Source organism: Mus musculus, chromosome 18 (assembly GCF_000001635.26).
Source record: "Mus musculus strain C57BL/6J chromosome 18, GRCm38.p6 C57BL/6J".
NCBI lineage: Eukaryota > Metazoa > Chordata > Mammalia > Rodentia > Muridae > Mus > Mus musculus.
The window spans coordinates 20,440,267-20,460,351 of record NC_000084.6 but is presented as its reverse complement, the minus strand read 5'-3'; the positions used below and the strand labels follow the sequence as shown (position 1 = coordinate 20,460,351).

The following is a 20,085-nucleotide window of genomic DNA, read 5'->3' as shown; positions in this document are numbered from 1 at the left end:
GGATACCTTGCAGTAGTTGATTCTCTGCTTCTGTCATGTGAGTCCTAGAAACAGCAAGGACCTTTACTCACTGAGCCATCTTGCTCACCCCAAAGATGCTTTTGGATACCGAAGTGATGATAAGCCAAGAGCCTGTCTTTATTACATGTGATTCTGTTCCCATAGTTTATCATCACGAGACTTTCTAAAGTGTCTGTTTGCTTACTCTTTTATTAGAGACACAGCACATTGTTCCATTGTTGGTTCTATTTCTCATTTTTGGCTCCCTGTAGCTGACTTGTGGCCTTGTGATTTGATTTGTTAACCAAAGCAGAAGTTGTTATAAAGCTTGCTTTCCAGGGCTCCTCCTTTCTTGCCTGCTGTGTACACATTCTGGTTTAGAACCACCCAGATGATGATGCTCTCTGCCCAAATAGATCCTGTGCTTAGGTAAGCAACACCCTTTTTAATCTTTTAGTGCATTTTGGTAACACTTTTTCTTTCCTCTCTTGAGCCATAATTATGTTTTTGTTCTACTTATTGCACATTTTCACATATGACCAAGGTATGTTCAACATGGTTAGACTCTGTTTCGAAAAAAAAAAAAGCCTTCCAGAATGCTGACAATAAGAAAGAAAATGTTATATATATATAACTGACCTGAACATTGAAAGAGGCACTCTGTATGAAGACAAGAACACATGGCTCAGTTCTTGGACTTTATTGTGCTTTTAGTTTCCGTTTTTCTTTTTCTTTTTGAGCCTTGCATTTCTTTTTGAGCCTTGCACTTTTAAAATGTCCAGATAGAGCCTCACCTTTCTCTCCTTTAAAGGCCAGCTAGAGCCGTTCATTAACTAGTGCCTCTGACTCCCCTTAGGCATAAATTGAGTCATTTGCCTTTGTCCCCGTATATGGTAAAGGCCAGATAGAGCCGTTCACTTCCCAACCACCTCAGACTTCCTTTAGGGATACTGTTGAGACATTTATCTCTTTTCTTTCTCTCTGACTTCACTTCATTTGCTCTGTAGCAGCTGGCTTCCTAGGTACTGATCTGGAGAATCATTGATTATCTGCAAATAAACAAATTCCTATTGCTATTCTCCAGAAGGAATATGACATCAATTTTTTTTTTTCATGAAGGAAGTTGATCAATCTTTGCTTAAAGATGGTAGAATTCAAATCATCTGAAACTTTCTGGACCAAGAACATCTTACAACGGACAGTGTCGTTTACTTAAGCAACAGGCAGGTTTCTCATCATATCTAAGTTTCGGTGACTAAAGTAAGTGTGCTCTCAGGCTCACTGCCTCCCACCAAGGTGACCCTGTAATGAACTTTGGGCACAGTTTGTAATCCTGACTGTGAGGAAGCATTCTTCGCATACTCTACAAGTGAGATTAGCCATACTCAAGCAATGTGGTCATAAATAGAAACAAACTTTTATTTACACAATATCTAACTTTCAAATTTCACCCTATAAACCACTAATTTGAAACTAAGTGAGATACATTTTGGCTTGAGTACAATTTATGGTTATGTGTATAGTTAAATTCTTTCTATTTTTTGAGTTTGATAAGTTTAGTTCTTAATCTAACATACTGAAAACTTTCAGTTTTATGTTTCATTTATACCACTAAATAATAAATTTTGACTGATACAACTATTGACAGTAGAATAGTTGTATTAATAATAGTTCATGTAATTATATTCATATATTAATCATATTAAAATATTAAAAAGAAGTTTCTTACCATCTATAGCCAGGATCTGTGCTGCATATATCCCATCCGTAATATATTTTGACTTCATGTCAAATTCCCTAGAAAACTGTATCTCACCAGTCCTTGAATCAACTTTTAACCAGCTGCCTGCATCATGCCCTATGACATACCTGTTTTTAAATAAACAAGTTCATCATTATGCTTTTGTGAAAGTTAGACTTTTAAATCACATCAGAACTATAATACAATAAACCCATACTTGTGTTCATTGATTCATCATAACAATTGTCTTAGTTTACAAAATGTATATGTGTGTGTGTCCCGGTGAGTATCCAGGATTAAATGTATTGTGTTAGGTTGGCAACAATACCACATCATTCCTCTTTTCAATTTTAATTATACAGTAAAATGTGTGGATATATCTCAGGTCTATTAATTAATATTAAGCAATAACAAATATTCTTTATGTAGTTTGATTTTTTTTTTGTTTGTTTTTGTTTTTTGAGACAGGATTTCTCTCTGTAGCCCTGGCTGTCCTGGAACTCCTTCTGTAGACCAGGCTGGTCTCAAACTCAGAAATCTGCCTGCCTCTGCCTCCCAAGTGCTGGGATTAAAGGTGTGCGCCACCACCGCCCAGCCCTTTATGTAGTTTGAAAACCAAATATTTATTTTTATGCATGGCAGGCTCTGCTAGCTTGTTGTGGGTGTGAGGCAGGCTGGTTTTAGAGTGCCAGACTTCTGGCTTGCTTAGGGGCTGGTGGTAGCCCTTAGCCACCTTTCTGTCTGGGTCTTGTTATGGATAAGGATCTAAAGGATTTAAGCTGATTGGAAAAATCTGGGGTTCTCCAGCAGGTGAGGTCAAACACCTGAGCTTCCTTCGTCTGATCCTCTCTGTCATTTCCTCATGGGAGTTACCTTCAGACGTTGTCCTCAAAGCCAATTAGATTATTACACTTATAGACTTTGTTCACTCCACAAGTACTGAGAAGAAAGAGGAGGAGACAGATGGAAAGGGTGAAGAGAAGACCATTTTAGTGATTTCTAGCATCTCTTGTGTATAGCCTCTGTGCCCAGTGCCCCAAATGTGTACTGTTCTCTTTTTCTGTTTTGGCTCTTTATGTTCACATATTTCTGAAGCACTTATGTCTCAGCCTCTTTCACTCTTTCTTTCTTTTTTTTTCCCTTTTAGGTCAAGCAGAGAGTTGAAAGTCATCTGAGATAGCCACAGCTTTTATGAAAACAGGTAGTGACTCATTCTTTATGGTGTGCCACTGGCTACAATATAACCTATTCAGCCTTAGTTCAGGGTAGTACAGCTGAGCTCAGAGGATCAAAGAGACTCTTATGGAAACAGTACTTTAATGTTGCAATCATTTCAGGTGCACTGACTTCATAACCAGAGCTCCAAGTAGCATGTTACTAAATTCCAAGAAAATGTCAAATACTGTCATAGTCTCCTAAAACAAGCAACAAGAGAAAAACGTCCCTTTCCCCAAACACTACACAAATTTTGTAGCATGTACCACATAAATGAACAGTGGCTAGAACTGCCACACAAGTATGAACAAGTGCTTGCCATACCTGACATTGGTTGCAGGGTTTCCTGTGTCCATATCTATGGCTGTGTATGTGCCAAGCACATAGTTCATTAAGGAGGCTCCTCTCATTCCTCCTCGTAGACTAAATGTCATGGAACTTGGGCTAAAGGTCGGTCCTTCCCGCACGTTAACAACCTGGATTCTCACAGGGGTAGAGTGCATTTGGAATTGAGATGCTACTGAGTGGTGAAACTCAGCTTGGTTTCTAACTCCAATGCTGAGGTAAATGTTAGGTTCTTGTTCATAATCCAGCATCTGAAATGACAGACAGAAACAAACAGGTTTGGACTAGTAAAGGGTTCTTTCTTTGGGAGGAGGATGAAGGTGTGATGTATATAGATGTGTTTAAGTATGTTTTCAAGAGTGTCATAGGTGTGTGTGTGTGTGTGTGTGTGTGTGTGTGTGTGTGTGTATGTATGTGTGTGTGCGCGTATGCGTGTGTATGGAGGCCTGAGACTGATGCTGGGTGTCTTTCTCAGTGGTGCTCCACCTTATATATTGAGGTAGAGACTCTCTCTGAAATTGAAATATTTGGCTGGTCTGGCTAGTGAGCTTGCCTTAAGGACCCCCTACCCCCACCCCTGGGCCTCTGTTTCCTGTGCTCTTGTTTGTGCTCTTCCTCAGGCCCAAATGACTTTTTACTGGGTTCCGAGGATTTGAACTTTGGTCCTCATGTTTTATGGCAAGTGCTTTACCAACTGTGCCATCTCCCCAGACCAGTGCTCCTTTTAGATAGAAGAAGAAACATGATGAGGAGGCTATATACCAAAGTAAAGTCCTGGAATTGTGCAATTCTGATACTTAAATTGAGATAATTTTAGTTTCACAAGGTTTCCTTATGCAGGAATGATCACTTATGATCACTTAAACATTTTGTGCATGTGTAGATGAGTTAACTTTATAGTTTCATTTGTTAATTTTTTATCTTTGTTTGTTATGATGGTGGGAATAGAACCCAGGACCTTGAACATGCTAGATGGGCCCTGGGCTAAAATTGAGACTGTTTTAGAATTTTCATCTGTTTATATAAAAAACCTTTAAAATAAAAAAAGACTTCTTTCTATAAAAAATAAAAAGTAAATCTAGAATTGATCAAAAATCACTATAGTTATTGACTGAGTAATTAGAGCTCAGATCTCTTTTTGTAGAATTCACATTTGAGACTCTCTTTAAAGTAGTAGTGACAGAATAAAGTAGACAATATCTAGGATGTTGGCAAACATATAATCATTATTGAGATGATGCAAACAATTCTAAGAAATCATGCTCTTACCATCTGCCCAATACTGTAACTTAGTTGCACTTGGTCTGGTTGACAAGATGGCTTCTTTGTTAGGCACACTCAAGTAAACGCCACACCCTGAGAAACAGTCACCTTTGAACTGAGTTTCCCAGATGAAAGGTGAATTTAGTCTTTTGATCTAGAGTGACTTATGTGGGGACATGAAAGGTCACAGGTGGAAAGGCTGTGGTGGAAACAAGGTGTGCTGGGTACTGCCTGTGAGACACTGTTCTGGAAGCTAACGTAAGCAACACTGGCTCTTTGTTGAATCCTGGTTTACCATCTCCAGACTGGGATCTCACAGACCTGGTGGATCCCATCTTTAACATTTGCCACTCAGGAGAACTGAAGCAATTCAGTTTTTGATTTTGTCTCATTTTCTATAAAAAGGAATCACAGCTTTTCTTCCCAGAGTGGTGTGGGTTAGAGGAGGGTCTGTGTGCAGAACTTTCCTACAGATGAACTTTATTGCATGATAGCTAGTGTAGAATATTGCAATTGCTTAGTAAAGACTAGTGTTTTCTCCTTTTGGTATTACATCAATAACTCCAATGAGTGGGTATCCAGTTACTCTGCTTGCTGCATGAAGCCTTTTCTGACAAACCTGGCTCAGAAAGATCTCACCTTCTCCTATTGCACCAGTATTTCACTCCTTGATGGGTTTTACGTCATACGCTGGCATCACTATTTGTTGTAACAGACATACTACTTACTTTGAGGGTATTTTCCTAGTGAAATATTGACCACTACAAGAACAATATAGCTTTAGCTTTCTTGCTAATAAATACTGTGCTGCTGGTCAGGAAGACTTCTTCATCTAAGTCCAGGAAACTCATGAATATGGAGGGTATTCAGGCTCTGAAGTACTTTCTGAAGGCACATTCTCAACCTAAGAATCACTTGGATCTTCTTTATGGATCCCATGCTTACCTTGACCACTTTCAAAATGCCTTCATTGGTTTTTGGATCTGTTTGGATTTCAAACCAGTTCCCATCATTGCCAGAGAGGATGGAGTATTGTGCCAACCAGTTATCAGTGCCTTCTTCATCCAGATCGATTGCTTGTAGTCGTATCAGTTCTGAGCTCAAACAATTTTCTTCAATACTTGCTGAGTACTGAAATAAACAGGTCAAGTCCATGTCGTGAATTTGCAAAGGAAGAAAGACATTTACTATCATATGATTATCCTCTAAAATACAACCAACTATGCCAGCAATTTTTGTATCATTTTAAAATGGCATCTAGACAGTCACGAATATAATAATAAGATTGTAAGATAATAAGATATGTTTTCATATGCTACATGTGAAATGATATTCCATTGCTGCTTCATTTTTTTCATATTTATTTTTGATTTACTTTTATCTTTTAAATAAATAATGACATATTTTAAAATAACCTGTTAATGGCCAAGTAGTAAACATTGGACTTTGTGGGCCACAAACTCTTCACAGGCACTGCTTGTCATGTCACTGTTACAGCACAAGGTAGTGAGAGACAACATGGGAGAAGAATGAAGAAGAAGAAAGAAGAGGAAGAGGAAGGGGGAGGAGCAAGGGGAGGAGGAGGAGGAGGAGGAAATATTTTTATTAAAACAGGTGACAAGCCATTCTTGGCTCTGTTATTTGGATTTTGTAATTTTTTTCTAACTTAAGGTCTCACATGGCCCAGGCTAGTCTTGACTTTGTTATGTGGCTGAGAATGACCTTGAACTTGTGCTCCTTTTTCTTTTACCTCCCAAGAGCCCTGACTACAGGTATGCCCGGCAACATTGTTTCTGGAGATCAAACTCAGGGCTCCAATCATGCTAGGCAACCATTCTGCCAACTACACTACATCTCTAGTCACAGATTTATGATACTTTGTGATGAAGGTGAGGATGGGAGTTGAGGATGTCTGGGACTCTAGTATAATTAACTCAGCAATGCTTATACAAAAGTGCTACTACTGTTTCATTGGATCAGAAGACTACCCACATTTCTGTGAGTAGAGTATGTGGAGGGGACTGGTTTTACAGAGGAGGTTTGCTTGGAACGATGAGTCAAAGATAAATATATAGGGGCAGGAAAGATGGCTCAGTGGGTTAAGACACCTCCTGCCAAGACTTATAACCAGAGTTTGAACCTTGGGACCTACATGGTATAAGGAGAGAACCAACTCCTGCAAGTTGTCCTCTGACTTCTATATGTGTACCATGGCACATGTGTGCTGACACATCACACACATCACACACACACACACACACACACACACACACACACACACACAGTAAATAAATGTAAATGAAAATAAAAAGATATGGGTAGAGAAGTGGCTCAGCAGTTAAGAGCACTGGCTGCTCTTCCAGAAGACCCAGTTTCAATTCCCAGCATCTACATGGCAGCTCACAATTGTCTGTAACTTTAGTTCCTGGGAAACTGACACCCCAACACAGGCATACAAGTAGGCAAAACACCAATGCAGACAGAAATAAAAATAAAAATTAAAAGTTAAAAATAAAACAAAATATTCTAAAGTAAAGTATCAAATGTTAAAAAATAAAAAGACAAACATATAGATATGTTACCATTCATAAGAAATGCTAAAGTTTATATAATAAAGCTGAGTTCTTCCACGCTATAACAGCCAGGCTTCTGAATAAGCATAAAGACAAACTGATCATTAACAGGGGAGAAAGATAATTAGAATAATGACTTACTGAGGTCTTCTCCAAGATGGGGAAATTATCATTGACATCCAAAATCTTGATTCTGCAGTCACATTCAGAGGACAGCCCATCTGTGGCTCCATCCCGATCTGAGCCCCTCACCAGTAGATTGTACATACTGTGTTGCTTAATTAGAATGAAAACGAATTAGAAGGCTTAGCAATTTTTTAGTGGCTATTCCTGGTTGTCAACTTGACTATATCTGGAACTCAAGCAAGCCAGTAAGTAACATCCCTCCATGACCTTTGTATCAGCTCCTACTTCCTGACCTGATTGAATTCCTGTCTTGACTTCCTTTGGTAATGAACAGCAATGTAGAAGTGTAAGCTGAGGACCATCTAGAGACTGCCATACCCAGGGATCCATCTCATAATCAGCCTCCAAACACTGACACCATTGCATACACTAGCAAGATTTTGCTGAAAGGACCCTGATATAGCTGTCTCTTGTGAGATTATGCCAGGGCCTAGCAAACACAGAAGTGGATGCTCACAGTCAGCTATTGGATGGATCACAGGGCCCTCAATGGAGGAGCTAGAGAAAGTACCCAAGGAGCTGGGGGGGGGATCTGCAACCCTATAGGTGGAACAACAATATGAACTAACCAGTACCCCCCTCCCCCACCCAGAGCTTATATCTCTAGCTGCATATGTATCAGAAGATGGCCTAGTCGGCCACCAGTGGAAAGAGAGGCCCATTGGTCCTGCAAACTTTATATGCCTCAGTACAGGGGAACGCCAGGGCCAAGAAGTGGGAGTGGGTGGGTGGGGGAGTGTGTGTGAGAGGATGTGGGGGACTTTTGGGATAACATTGGAAATGTAAATGAAATAAATACCTAATAAAAACAAACAAACAAACAAACAAAAAAGAAGTGTAAGCTGAATAAATACTTTCCTCCCCAACTTGCTTTTTGGTCATGTTTGTGAAGGAATAGAAACCCTGACTAAGACAATGACCCAGTGCCATTATTTGTTTTTTAATAGGTGCATAAAACGAAATCTGTATCACTGACCATTTAATTTTCATTAAAAATGACTAGAGTATTTTTCCTTTCCTCCTGAGCACTGGACTAAGGTCACACACAATTTATCTCATCTTTGTCTTTACAAAACCAAATTCATTGTTACCATTCATTCATAGAAGGCTTTACCTCTCTGTCAAGGAAATTGGACATCGTGCGGACTTCTCCAGTGTACCTGTTCACCATGAACATGGGTGCACCAGCAGGCTCCTGGGAGATGATCTTGTATGCAATTTTAGAATTCAAGTGATTGTCTTCATCTGCATCTGTGGCACTTAACTTTACCACCAGTGCATCTATAAGTAAGGATGGAGGTAGAGAATGGTTGAAATTCTACTAGATTCAATCCCTCCAGGCATTAGGTATAAAAAGAGAGTGGCTGGTCTTTCCTTGAATTTTCCCGACTTCCTTGAGAGTACGCTACTGTAGCTTACAGCAAGGAGTTGCATCACCCACATCAGTAGTTACAAAAATAAAAGTAGCTAACATATGAAATTCTTGGTAGTTTATTCTTTCATTTTGTTAATGATGTTAGGAACAAACTGGTATCCCTTAATAAATGAAAAAGTTCAGTAGAGTGTCATAAAGCCGAAGGAAGTGATTTGATCAGATTTGTTTTTACCATGGACTTGTGAAATTATTTTCTATTGTTTAATTAAGAAGTTGATAACTTAGTTGAATTTAACATTGCAATCATTTATTGCTTATCTTTTTTGAGACAGGGTATCTCTGTAGAGCAGGTGTGTCTACCTTTGCCTTTGGAGTGCTTGGATCAAAGGCACATGTTATCACAACTGGTAAATATGTATATTGCTAATTGTCACTTATAGCAGAATTATTACTGTTTGCAGTAGAAGATAATTTGTCAAAGTAAAAGTTATATAGTTATCACAATGAGTAATTTATCAGAGAAATATAAAAAGTTCTAATTTTTTATGCAGAGAAAGAACAGGCCCTGTGGACCATGCCTACTGGCAACATCCATCTGCAGGGTTAATTTTTCAGAATTGGCCAATATTTCATTTCACAGACCTCAAAGCGAAGACCCTACTGCAGAGAATCTTGGTGCCATTAAACAGAAAAAGCATGGGCACCAGGAGTTTGGAGTTTATGAAGGTGTGTCCTGGTCCTGAAGGTGATTGTGTTCAAGCTGTGCTCACAGGAGGAGGAGGAAGAGGAGGAGGAAGAGGAGGAGGAAGAGGAGGAGGAGGAGAAAATAGCACTGAACTGGGTGTGACTTTCTCCTTTTCCCTCACCAAGGCTGCTCTGAGGAATGTCAGCAAGAAGCTAAGGCCCCTGCTCCCAACCACCTCTCTTGTGTCCCTTACACAAAACCTTTCTGCCTTTCCATGCTTTCTTACTCTGTATGTTCAAAATGTATGTGTTTTTCTGTCTTTCTATTCAATTTTGCTATTATTGCCTCTGTAATGTCTTTCAAGGTAGAATGTGAGATGCAGAACTGAAAGGTAAAGAAGTATCTGAGGATCAGAAAGAGATGGAAGTAGGTAGAGAGGGAGGAGAGCGAGGGGAAGGTAGTAGCAGCAGCAAAGAAGCATAAAAGTAAGAAGGGAAAAAAGTAAGACAAAGAGAACACGGGGAGGCACTAGGCTTGGGTTTGGAATGAAGCAGGATGGAGAGAAATGGGAGAAAAGGCAGAGAGAGAGAGAGACAGAGAGAGAGAGAGAGAGAGAGACAGAGAGAGAGAGAGAGAGAGAGAGACAGAGAGAGAGAAACAGAGAGAGAGAAACAGAGAGAGAGAGAAACACAGAGAGAGAGAAACAGAGAGAGACCTAGAAAGAATAGAGAGAGGGAGAGAGAAGAAAATGTCTTTTGCTGCCTGAAGACATGATAGCTCAGTGGTGACTCTGATGGAGAGACTGCCTCCTGCCCCTTTTCTCCCTCTTATGGTTCAGCTATGACTTTTCGAGCCATAGATCGGAATGGAGTCTGTTGTGGTTTTTGGTTTTCTCAGTTTACTTCTTCAGAGTAAGTCAACTCACCCATTTCCGAGAATGATGCTGAACACTGGCTCAACTGCATGTGTAAGAGTCATCTAGCATTTTAACTGTATATTTTCTATTGCTAAACACTAGAATGTTTGTTTTATTCCATAGGGAGCTTGGCTTTTGCTGATAGTTGAGTAAGCTGGCATGCCAGTCTTCCCAGGCTTCTGAGGAGGAGGTGAGCAGACAGTGCCGTAAAGGGGCGGTGCATACTCACTGGCGTCGCTGTTCTCTTCAATGTTGGCTGTGTACACATTCTGAGTGAAGACTGGGGGGTTGTCGTTCACATCCATGACTTTCACTCTGAGCTCCAGTGGTCTCTCCAAGTCTTCTCCTCGGGAGTTGAGAGCTCGGCAATGGATCTGGGCAAAGCAGAGCAAAGCTGCTTAATTAGCAACACTCTTGAAATAATATTTCTCAGAATATGAAATACAATTCAGACTATACTGGAACCTAGCTATTGAAATGATATTGGAACTTGTTCATAAACAGGTGTAGTACATGGGACACCAACTTAGCTCCTTCAGACTTTTCTTACTCTTTCAAATCTTTTAATTGTTTCAATCTACTATATTATTTTTAATCCACCGACTTGATTAATTTTCCTTTTTTTTTAAAAGGAGGGAAACATTTTTTAAAAAATTAATAAAAATCCATGACCAGGACTTACCAGGAACAGTGGGGTTATCTCTCTGTCCACCACTGAGGTAATATTGATTTCTCCAGTCCGAGGGTTGATGGTGAACACTCCGTAAGGTGGCCGATCAATCCCCGCTCCAGAGATTCGATAGGTTATCCTCTGGCTTACTTCACAGTCTGATCTAATCTACAAGAGAGATGGCTGGGGTTGGGACCTAACACAACTGAGCCTCTCCAAGCTTCAAACTGTGGTGGGAAAAATGACATTAGCTCAAAAGCTCATTGTAGGATTATACAACAGTGTGTGTGCGTGTGTGTGTGTGTGTGTGTGTGTGTGTGTGCACTTGTGCATGCATGTGCAATTTCTGTATGATGGATATGTGCATAGTACACATATAGTTGATATTTACTGTTAATTCTCTGATTTTGTTTGCATAGAAAGCCTGAAAAAAGAAGCCAAATCTCTAGTGGTTTTGTTTTACTTCATTTAGTTTTTTAAATAAAAGTATGTGTGTGTGGGTGTGTGTGTTTATATGAATACAGGTGCCCTTGGAGGCCATAGGCATCAGTCTCTCCTGAAGCTGGAATTAGAGACCAGTGCAAGCCACCTGAAATGGAGGTTGAGAACTGAGTTCAAGTCCTCCACAAGAACCATATGCATTATTAATTACTGAGCCATCTCTGCAGCCTGCCTCCCTTGCTTTCATATTTGAAAAAGCCTAAGTGAGCCTCAACCTTCCTGAAGATGACCATGAATTCTGATCCTTTTTCCTCCACTCCCTCCAGAGCTGGAAGGACAGGCATGAGGCAGCATGCCTGGTTTCATGTAGGTCTAGGGACAGAACCCAAAAATGCATGGTAGGCAAGTACTCTACCAACTCCTCTAGATCCCCAGTGTCTCTTTAGATTTTTTTTTAAGAAAGAATTTATTTTATATTAGTATTACTCTGCTTAGAAGCTTATAATGATATAAAATGATATAACATGATATAAAATTATATATATATATATATATATATATATATATATATATCATGAGGGTTTTGTTTTAATAGTTTTATTTCCATTGATCACAAATTTAAACCATTAACATTTTGGAATCTTACCTTTCCTATATATTGCAGAAGAGATTATGTATTAAATTCCTAAGATTTGCTACCTAAACATCACAATTCAAAGAAGCTGGGAATACATCATTGGTTATCTCAGTTCTAAAGATCTTTTCTACTTAGGAGAAAACCTAGCAATTCCCCCAAGGAAAATACAACCAGGGCAACAGCTCTATAATTTGTGAAGAGTTAAGTTTTCCTCAAATCTGGATGTTGATGAGGGTGCATCTCTTTCTTGAACATAGTGCAACACCCTTGAGGACACTTGCTCTGCTTTCAGTCTAAAGCTGTAAAGAAGGAATTTGGTGGACAACCTTCCTTGATTTCAGTCAAGGTCCAGGGTCAAGATGCCCAGAATTAAGTGGCCTCCAATTTTTCATGGATGGAATAAGTGCATGTTCTTCTTATAGTATTTCTTTCTCATTGCTAGCCTTTGCTTGTAGCTTTCATGGCCAGTGAGATTGCTCCCTGGGTAAATGTATTTACTGCCAAGCCTGACAGGCTGAATTTTTGCCTCAAAACCCACCTGATGGAAGGAGAGAGTCCTACAAGTTGTTCTTTGTTATATTCTCTCTCTCTCTCTCCGTCTCTGTCTCCCTCCCCCATGCCCCACAGAGACACACATTCTTTCTATCATACTGTGTTTCCTATCCCTGCCTCTCATACAAATGTAATTGAAATTTTCTTTATAAAAACACTCTTAGTTTCAGGGCTTAGAGATTTGGTTTTCATTTGCAGCATCATCTGTACTTTATACACTTGTTTTGGAGTCGGTCTCCCGCTGTCATAAACCTGTGACATGTGCAGGGAACAAAGAGCAGAGTGCAGGAGACAGGTCCATCCACTCGTGCTGGAGATCCAAGTCTGTCTTTCAGAATAACTTATTGATAAGGTTGGGATATTTAATAGTGTCCATGAGGGCCAGTGTTTGATCCCTAGAACCCACATTAAAGAAGCCTGGGCATGGTGGTATGTGTGTCCAGGTACGCGGCAAGTTGAGACAGGTAGATCCCTGGGGCTAGCCTAGCCTAATTGGTGAGCTCCAGGTCAGTGAGAACAAGGTGAGAATACAGCTCTGAGGGACCCAGCTGAGGTCATTGAATGTCCTCCTCAGATACTTTCTCACAGATGCATGTGTGCACACACATAAGTGCATTTGCATGCACACACATTGAAAAAATAACATCTGATCAGCACTGGCCAATGACAGCAAGCCATCCTTTTAAAAATCTCTGTGGGCTGCTGAAGGCTGCAAGTCCTTGAGATATTCTAGAGCTTTCCAAATGCAAATGTGTCTGCTATGAGCTCAGGCTACCCCTGCTTCTTCCATCACTCACTCTGGCAATTGGATTCCTCTTGGAGTTGTCCTCGCCCTCCCGACAGGCTGCCGCAAACTTGATCCACTCCCGCTTTTGTCTTCTGACAGTCTGCCAGGTTGTTGTGCCATTTTCAATGTCTAATTCTTTTACCTAAAGCAAAAATGAATCATGTTTCTTATAGTGTTAGGTGTCCGTGTTCTTAAGTGCTTAACATTGTAAGATGTGTCCAGAGGAAATGATAAAATTGAGGAATAAAGGAATTGATTTTTCTAATTTATAATTCTGGACAGACTTAACCTCTCCACCCCTAACTGTGTTGGGATGGTCTCATGTCTCTAGAAGATCCCCTTCATGCATTTTTAACTTTGCATCTTTTGTTCATTTACAGAGTATCAGTGGTATCTTTCATATGCTCTGCTGTAGGCTGAGAAACTTGTCAATTGGCTACTACCATGTTTGAAGAGAAGAAGTTGCTAAGACAAGCTCTGGAAACCATGCCTGACAGGCATAGAAAGCTGGACGCACAGCCTTCCTCCTGCTCTTTCAGTTAGGCCCAGGTTCTGTCTTATACTTTTGTCAGGATAACTACAGCTTCTAATATTTCAATTTGTAATACACAATGAGCTTTACCATCTAATTTTCTTCTCATTTTCAATAGAGATGATGGTTGTTATACATTACCTCAACGATAAATTCACTGTTTACTCCCAGTACCACCTGTAAGAGAAGGCAAAGCATTAGCATACATTTGCATAATCCAATAGAAGCAGAATTATGATATTCCTTTATCATTTCTTAAGTATATATATATATTTAATAATGTAAAATACAATTGGTAGTAAAAAATAAGCAATACAAATCTGGTTTTTTTTTGTCCTTAAAAGCCTTTTGAACTTTAAAATAATACAAAAAGATAACTCGGGTTGAGGATATGGCTCAGTGGGTAAAATGCTTTCCATGCAAGGATGAAGCCCTGCCCACACTTCCTGTAAAAGCTAGGCACCGTGGTAAGTATCTGTAATACTTGACCTAGGGTGGTAGATCCTGGGTCTGTTGGCCAACCAACCTAGGCAAAAAGAAAGCTCCAGGTTCAGTGAAAGATTCTAACTTGAAAAAAAAAATAGGAATTTTAACCTCTGATCTCCATACATGCATGTATACACACACAGAGAGAGAGAGAGAGAGAGAGAGAGAGAGAGAGAGAGAGAGAGAGAGAGAGGGAGAGAGAGGGAGAGAGAGGGAGAGAGAGAATCAGAAATAAAACCACTATTCCATAGCCGAAGAAGAGTCTATAGACATGTTGGGATGGGAAAACCAGAATGAGCAGATCTTTTGTGTTTTGTCCAGAAGAACTTGGCAGTCTGAGGGTGCTGGGAAGACTTGGGGCGATGGTAAGATGCTATCATGAACTTCAGCTAGAAGAGGATTTCAAGAACTGGGAGCATGTCACCTGATATGGACACAGAGTGGATTCTGACGGATGAGAGTGAGTGCAGGGGGAAATAGGGCAAAATGGGGCTTGAAATGGCAGATGAATCAGGAATGGCAACAGAGAATTAGCAATCCGCCAGTGGGCATTGAGTCTCCTCTTCTTTCACTGTCTCCTGCACATGGAATCTCATTAGACATTAATAAAGTGTCTAAGTCTGCGAAGGAAGATCAGTATTTAGTGGAAGACACTATGCCTTGGTTGCACAGAATGTACTGTTTTATAACTACGGTCTTGATTCAAGGTTAGAGTTTTATTAGAAAAGCAAAAAGAATCTTACTATTCAGAAAGCAAAATTTCTCTTTGATTTTTTTTTTTTTGCAAACACTTAAGTATATAGTTGAGGTTGTTTTGGTTGGAAGAAACTATACATATAATTTTACAATTTGCTGTTTGTACTCAGTGATTGTTGTTGTAAGGTTCTGTGTCAGTGAATACTGTAGACATCTGCTTTGGTGGCTGCCTTACAGATCACATTAGTAGCTATTTGTTCGTTTTGGTCAGTGGGAAATTAGAGTAACTAAGAACCACACACACCCCAGAACGAAGACTACAGACTAAATCTAACATCCAGTTTCCACCTCAGTAATATTAGGTCAATGAGCGTGTGAAATCATTACCCAGAAAATTTTGGAAAGATGACTCTGTGGCTAAGTCTTTTGCCTCCCAAGTATGAGAACCCGTGCTCAATTCCATGTCAAAACCTATGTTACAAGCCAGCTATCGTGGTTTAGGCTTGTAATTCCATGGGTGGTGATGTGGATAGTAGAGGCAGGTGGAAACTGACACACCGACACATTTTTGGTGAATTCCAGGCCAACAAGAGAGCTTGTCTCTAAAAAAGTTGCAGGAATCAAAGAAACAATACCTAGAGTAGTCCTCTGACGTTCATGTTTGCACACACACACACACACACACACACACAAAACACTGAATAAAAACACACATATGTGAGCACACACATGTAGCCTGCCTCATGATCTCAGACATATGTGGACCTCCTCACCCCATTAGAAAACTCCTATTCTCACCCTCAGCATCACACTCTTTGCTCTGTTCTTAGAAGTTGCCCTGCTTTGTTTCTGACACCATCTCAGACAGAACCACAGAAGCATCATTGCCTTGCATCCCCACCCACCTTTGGTGAAGACAAGCGGAGCTGGGAGCTTCAGAGCTATAATCAACCAATAGTCTAATTTAACTTGAAAGCAGCGAGAGTGAGTCTTAGCTGGGTCCTGCTTATAAATCAAGTAGAGATTTGCCAGGTAATTTTCACTACGCAGTGAGAACGATCTCACCTGGTTTCTGCCTGCCTCCAAACCTGCTAGGCTGACACGGCATTTATTCAGTGTTAGGACAGCAAGTGAATGTGGCCCTGTTCTGCTGATTATGATTTTTTTATTGAACACCTTACGATGTTTTCAGTCATCTGTATCAATTTTATCAAGTTGCTTTCAATTTGTCTGAATTTTGGTAACACATTTGTGCGCCATGCTCTCAGTGTATGCGCTGACTGTTTGCATTCACTTACAGCTGCCCTTCCCAGCTTTGATTCATGATCCTTGGCAATAGTTGAAATGAAGGATGTGCTCCCTGGGTTCTTACTATAATGACTAAGAGCTAAAGTTGTTCATTGTAAGGTCAGGGTTGGGAAAGATAAATTCTAAATGCCTCAGTCACTTGATACGTGTTGCCCTCCGTTAGAGACACAACAGATAACTAAGTGCTTTTGAGTTGGAATTTGTTTAGTTTCTATTTTCTCCTGAACTCCAGTAACCTGTTTCTACTGATGAACCAACTGATTGGATTAGCTTTACAATTATAAAAAGCAGTGTGACTGATAGACAATATGCGAATATGGAGATACTGATTTGAAAGAACTAAGTGTAGCAACTAAAAGTTGATCAGAAACGTCTTGCTACAGCTGGATGGAGTTTTCCAGAACTTGCTTTGGGTAAGCCTGTTATTAGAATTAAACGAGCATCACAGCAGCCCTTACTTGGCTTTATCCTTTGCTTGTATGTGCAGTCTCAAGGGTGCTTGTTAGTATTACTATGCAGACAGCATCACTAGGACTTTCTCTTGGCTGTGTCAGATTCTCTCCTCATCATTGAAGACTGACTCTAGGCAAGTGTTCAGCCCTGCCTCTGGATCTGTTGTACTTTTGAGACAGCATTCCACTAGGTGGCTTAGGTGGACCTTCTACTTATGCTTCTCCTGCCTCAGTTTCCTGGCTAGCTGGGAGTACAGGCCCATGCCACCAGGCCCAGATCATTCTTTAAACTTATTCTGAATTATACAACCTAAATCTACAAAGTAATCCATCCTTGAAACCATTTTAAAGTGACTTCTTACCAGTCTTACAGGCTACCTAGGTTTGTTGGACTGTTCAAAAGCATTTTACTGGTACAGGGTTCTCCAAGAACTTTCTGAGTCTTTTGAGTCAGTGCCACCACCACATCTGAGACTATCTCATAGTCTGTTTTCTCAGATAATTTCACAATGCCCTGTTGTACATCCTTCTGTTTGCTAAGGGTGAATGGTGTGACTTTTTAAAAAAGAGGACTATGTTGACTTGAGGAAAAGGTGCGTATGCATATATGTTCTCCTAATGTATATGTGTATGGACATGTGCACAAAAGCTGAGGATCTAGAAGACATTATCTTAAAGTATTTTTGCACTTAGACCATTTGACATAACTGCGCACTTCATCAAAATACCTTGCTGAATTTTCTTATGATTGCAACCAAGCCACTGTCCAGTCTCTTAAATCAATATAGATTTAAAGGTAAAGAACTGATAGCCCATAGTGGCAGTCATACCTTAAATTGTGATCTGACCTGGCACAAAGCACTGTTGTCAGAGACAAATTCCTATGTGTTAGAGACAGATGAGCAGAAATTTTTTGGGTGCTGGTAGGTGACCTTAGGCAGTCCCCTAGCTCTTCTTGTTTCAGATCAAAATATATCTTCATCTAGATAGAGTCCAGGTGTGGAAAGCACAGGTACAGCAGATGCTAGGCACATCTGTGAGGAGGAAAGGGAAAAGGAAAGAGGCCCTCTGCATTGGAGAGTGCGGGTGTGGTGTTCCTCTATACACAAAAGTACTGGCTAATCAAAAGAACTGAAATTTGCCACACTAGCCAGATGTGGAATTTATTTCAAAGAGATAAGTACCTCTTGTCCTCTTCACAGAGCCCAGCTCAACTGCTGAATGACCAGCCTTCAGGGCAGCCTCAATGATCCTTATAACCTTAACATCCCTCTTCTCCCACTGACCTTTATAAAGCCATGGCACCTACAGTGCCAGATCTCTGGGTAGATGTCTTATCTGGCAACAATTCATGTTGTGTCTGATGGAGGTCTGTGTGGTACCCTTGGGATCTATGTTCAGTTAGCTTTATTGATGATAGCCACAGTGGCCAACTTCTCTCTGAATCCTAATCCCTTGAGGCTCAGGCCTCCTTGAAAGAGCCAAGCCTGTGGGACTATGGACCTAGCAGGAAAACATCTGGGAATGGATGCCTTAGAAGAAACAGTAGAGGAGAGTGATCACTAAGCTGTGCCAAGTAGCAGAGCTGCATGGACGGCAAGCTGTGAGCTATAGCTATGGGCTCCTGGACAGCTGGAGAAACCCCTTGCCTGGGAAAGTCACCTTTTTAGAACACATGTGGGCCAGGCATTCTCCTCTGATGTGGCTTGACTGGAAAGCTTGCCTAAGGACTCCCACGTACAAGGGAACTGGTTTAACCAGTTCTCAGGGTGGTAGACTAGAGAAGGGAATTAGAGGCACCTGCTGTTGAAGGAGCAAAATAACTTAGGAGAGATGTGGGCTTCCTAACTGGGTTTGTTTCTGTAGGCCTCAGGCTGAGACTGCTTTTCATCTTCTACCCTTCTTCTCTGGGTGCCCTTGTTTTATAGCTCACTGTACTTTTGGAAGGAGACTTAGTTTAGATAATGAGATGCTGTCTGCCATATATCTGGAATGTACCAGACACCATAAGAGAAGCATGTCCAGGGTTGGAATTATCCCCCAAGTGTGGCGGGAGTAGATTTTAGTGCAACCAAAAGAATTTTGGTCTTAAAGAATTGAATTCAGTCTTAGACAGTCTGAATGATAAGCCCCCCTCTCTCTGTCTCTGTCTCTCTGTCTCCGTCTCTCTCTCATTGCAATGCATTTACTTTTCAGACTATCATAAAATAACACTGTTAGCAGTAAGTTTGTTGCTGTAAGGTAACAGAATATCAAGGTGACCAATGTAAGGTGACCACGGCAGACCACACTCTGCAGACCCTACTCCTCCTCATCTCGGTTTAAGGCATCCAAGCTCATGTGAAATTCATTGTCTGTATAAAAGCTGCCTATCAGTGGGGGCATGGGAAATGTGCTAATGGAATGGACTAGGATTCATGTTAGAAACGGAATCTAGTCATTCACTAAACGTGTTTCATCGACAAAATAAATGACAGGCCTTTGCCTGCAGAGCAAGTCCTGATGTTAACTTTCAAAGGAAGAGTAAGATATACAATATTCCATTCCTATCTACTTTTACCAAATATCAGAAATTTTTCTGGGCCTTATGTTTTCTTTCAATATCTTCCCCAGACTACTTGGTAATTTTACATCAGCAGTATATTCTGCACTCGTTGCAATGTTAAAATACATTAGTCCCTTATATTCTGTATCTTATATTTATATTTGAAGTAAGAGCTACTGAATAAGGCTCTTCCCATCCTCTTAATGACTTGTCTTTTTGAAGTCAATTTTGAAGTCGTCCAGGACCAGCTTATTAATGAGCAGTTCTTCCTCAAATAATGCTCATAAAAATTATTGAGTAAAGCAGTTACCATATTCCTAGGCTTATGGTAGAGATGCCAAGTTCAAGCCTAATTATACTACTTTTGTTTGTAATTGAAGGTATACCAAGCACTGGCCTTTTTGTTTGTAAGCCATGTAATTTTCTATGTAGAAAGGAAGGGCAAACATTTCTCATGCAAGTAATGTTCCAGGGCTTTATGCTGGTCACTCCTGTCTCACGGCCTATCATCAGAGCTGGTCTACGTCAGAGGGGAATTCCAGCTTCAACAGCATTATGAGCAGGGAGGAAATGTGTCCACAGGCTAGTCAATGGTCCAACTGCATCTCAAAGAACTTTTCCCTGGGTCTTAGGCTTTAGCAAGAAACCATAAAACTAGGTATTTAGGATGCAGGATGTTC

General features: G+C 40.4%; 1 protein-coding gene across 1 annotated transcript in view; it reads right to left on the bottom strand.

The window, feature by feature from the left end:
* Dsg4 (desmoglein 4) overlaps positions 1 to 20,085 on the bottom strand; it is a 35,647-nt gene that overhangs the window by 11,470 nt on the left and 4,092 nt on the right. Inside the window, exons 2-10 of the mRNA NM_181564.2 lie at positions 14,060 to 14,095; positions 13,397 to 13,528; positions 10,982 to 11,137; positions 10,529 to 10,673; positions 8,438 to 8,604; positions 7,279 to 7,413; positions 5,510 to 5,695; positions 3,281 to 3,552; positions 1,730 to 1,869 (exon numbers count right to left, since the gene is read on the bottom strand). Coding sequence (NP_853543.1) covers positions 1,730 to 1,869; positions 3,281 to 3,552; positions 5,510 to 5,695; positions 7,279 to 7,413; positions 8,438 to 8,604; positions 10,529 to 10,673; positions 10,982 to 11,137; positions 13,397 to 13,528; positions 14,060 to 14,095 — 1,369 coding nt within the window. The remainder of the gene's footprint in view (positions 1 to 1,729; positions 1,870 to 3,280; positions 3,553 to 5,509; positions 5,696 to 7,278; positions 7,414 to 8,437; positions 8,605 to 10,528; positions 10,674 to 10,981; positions 11,138 to 13,396; positions 13,529 to 14,059; positions 14,096 to 20,085) is intronic.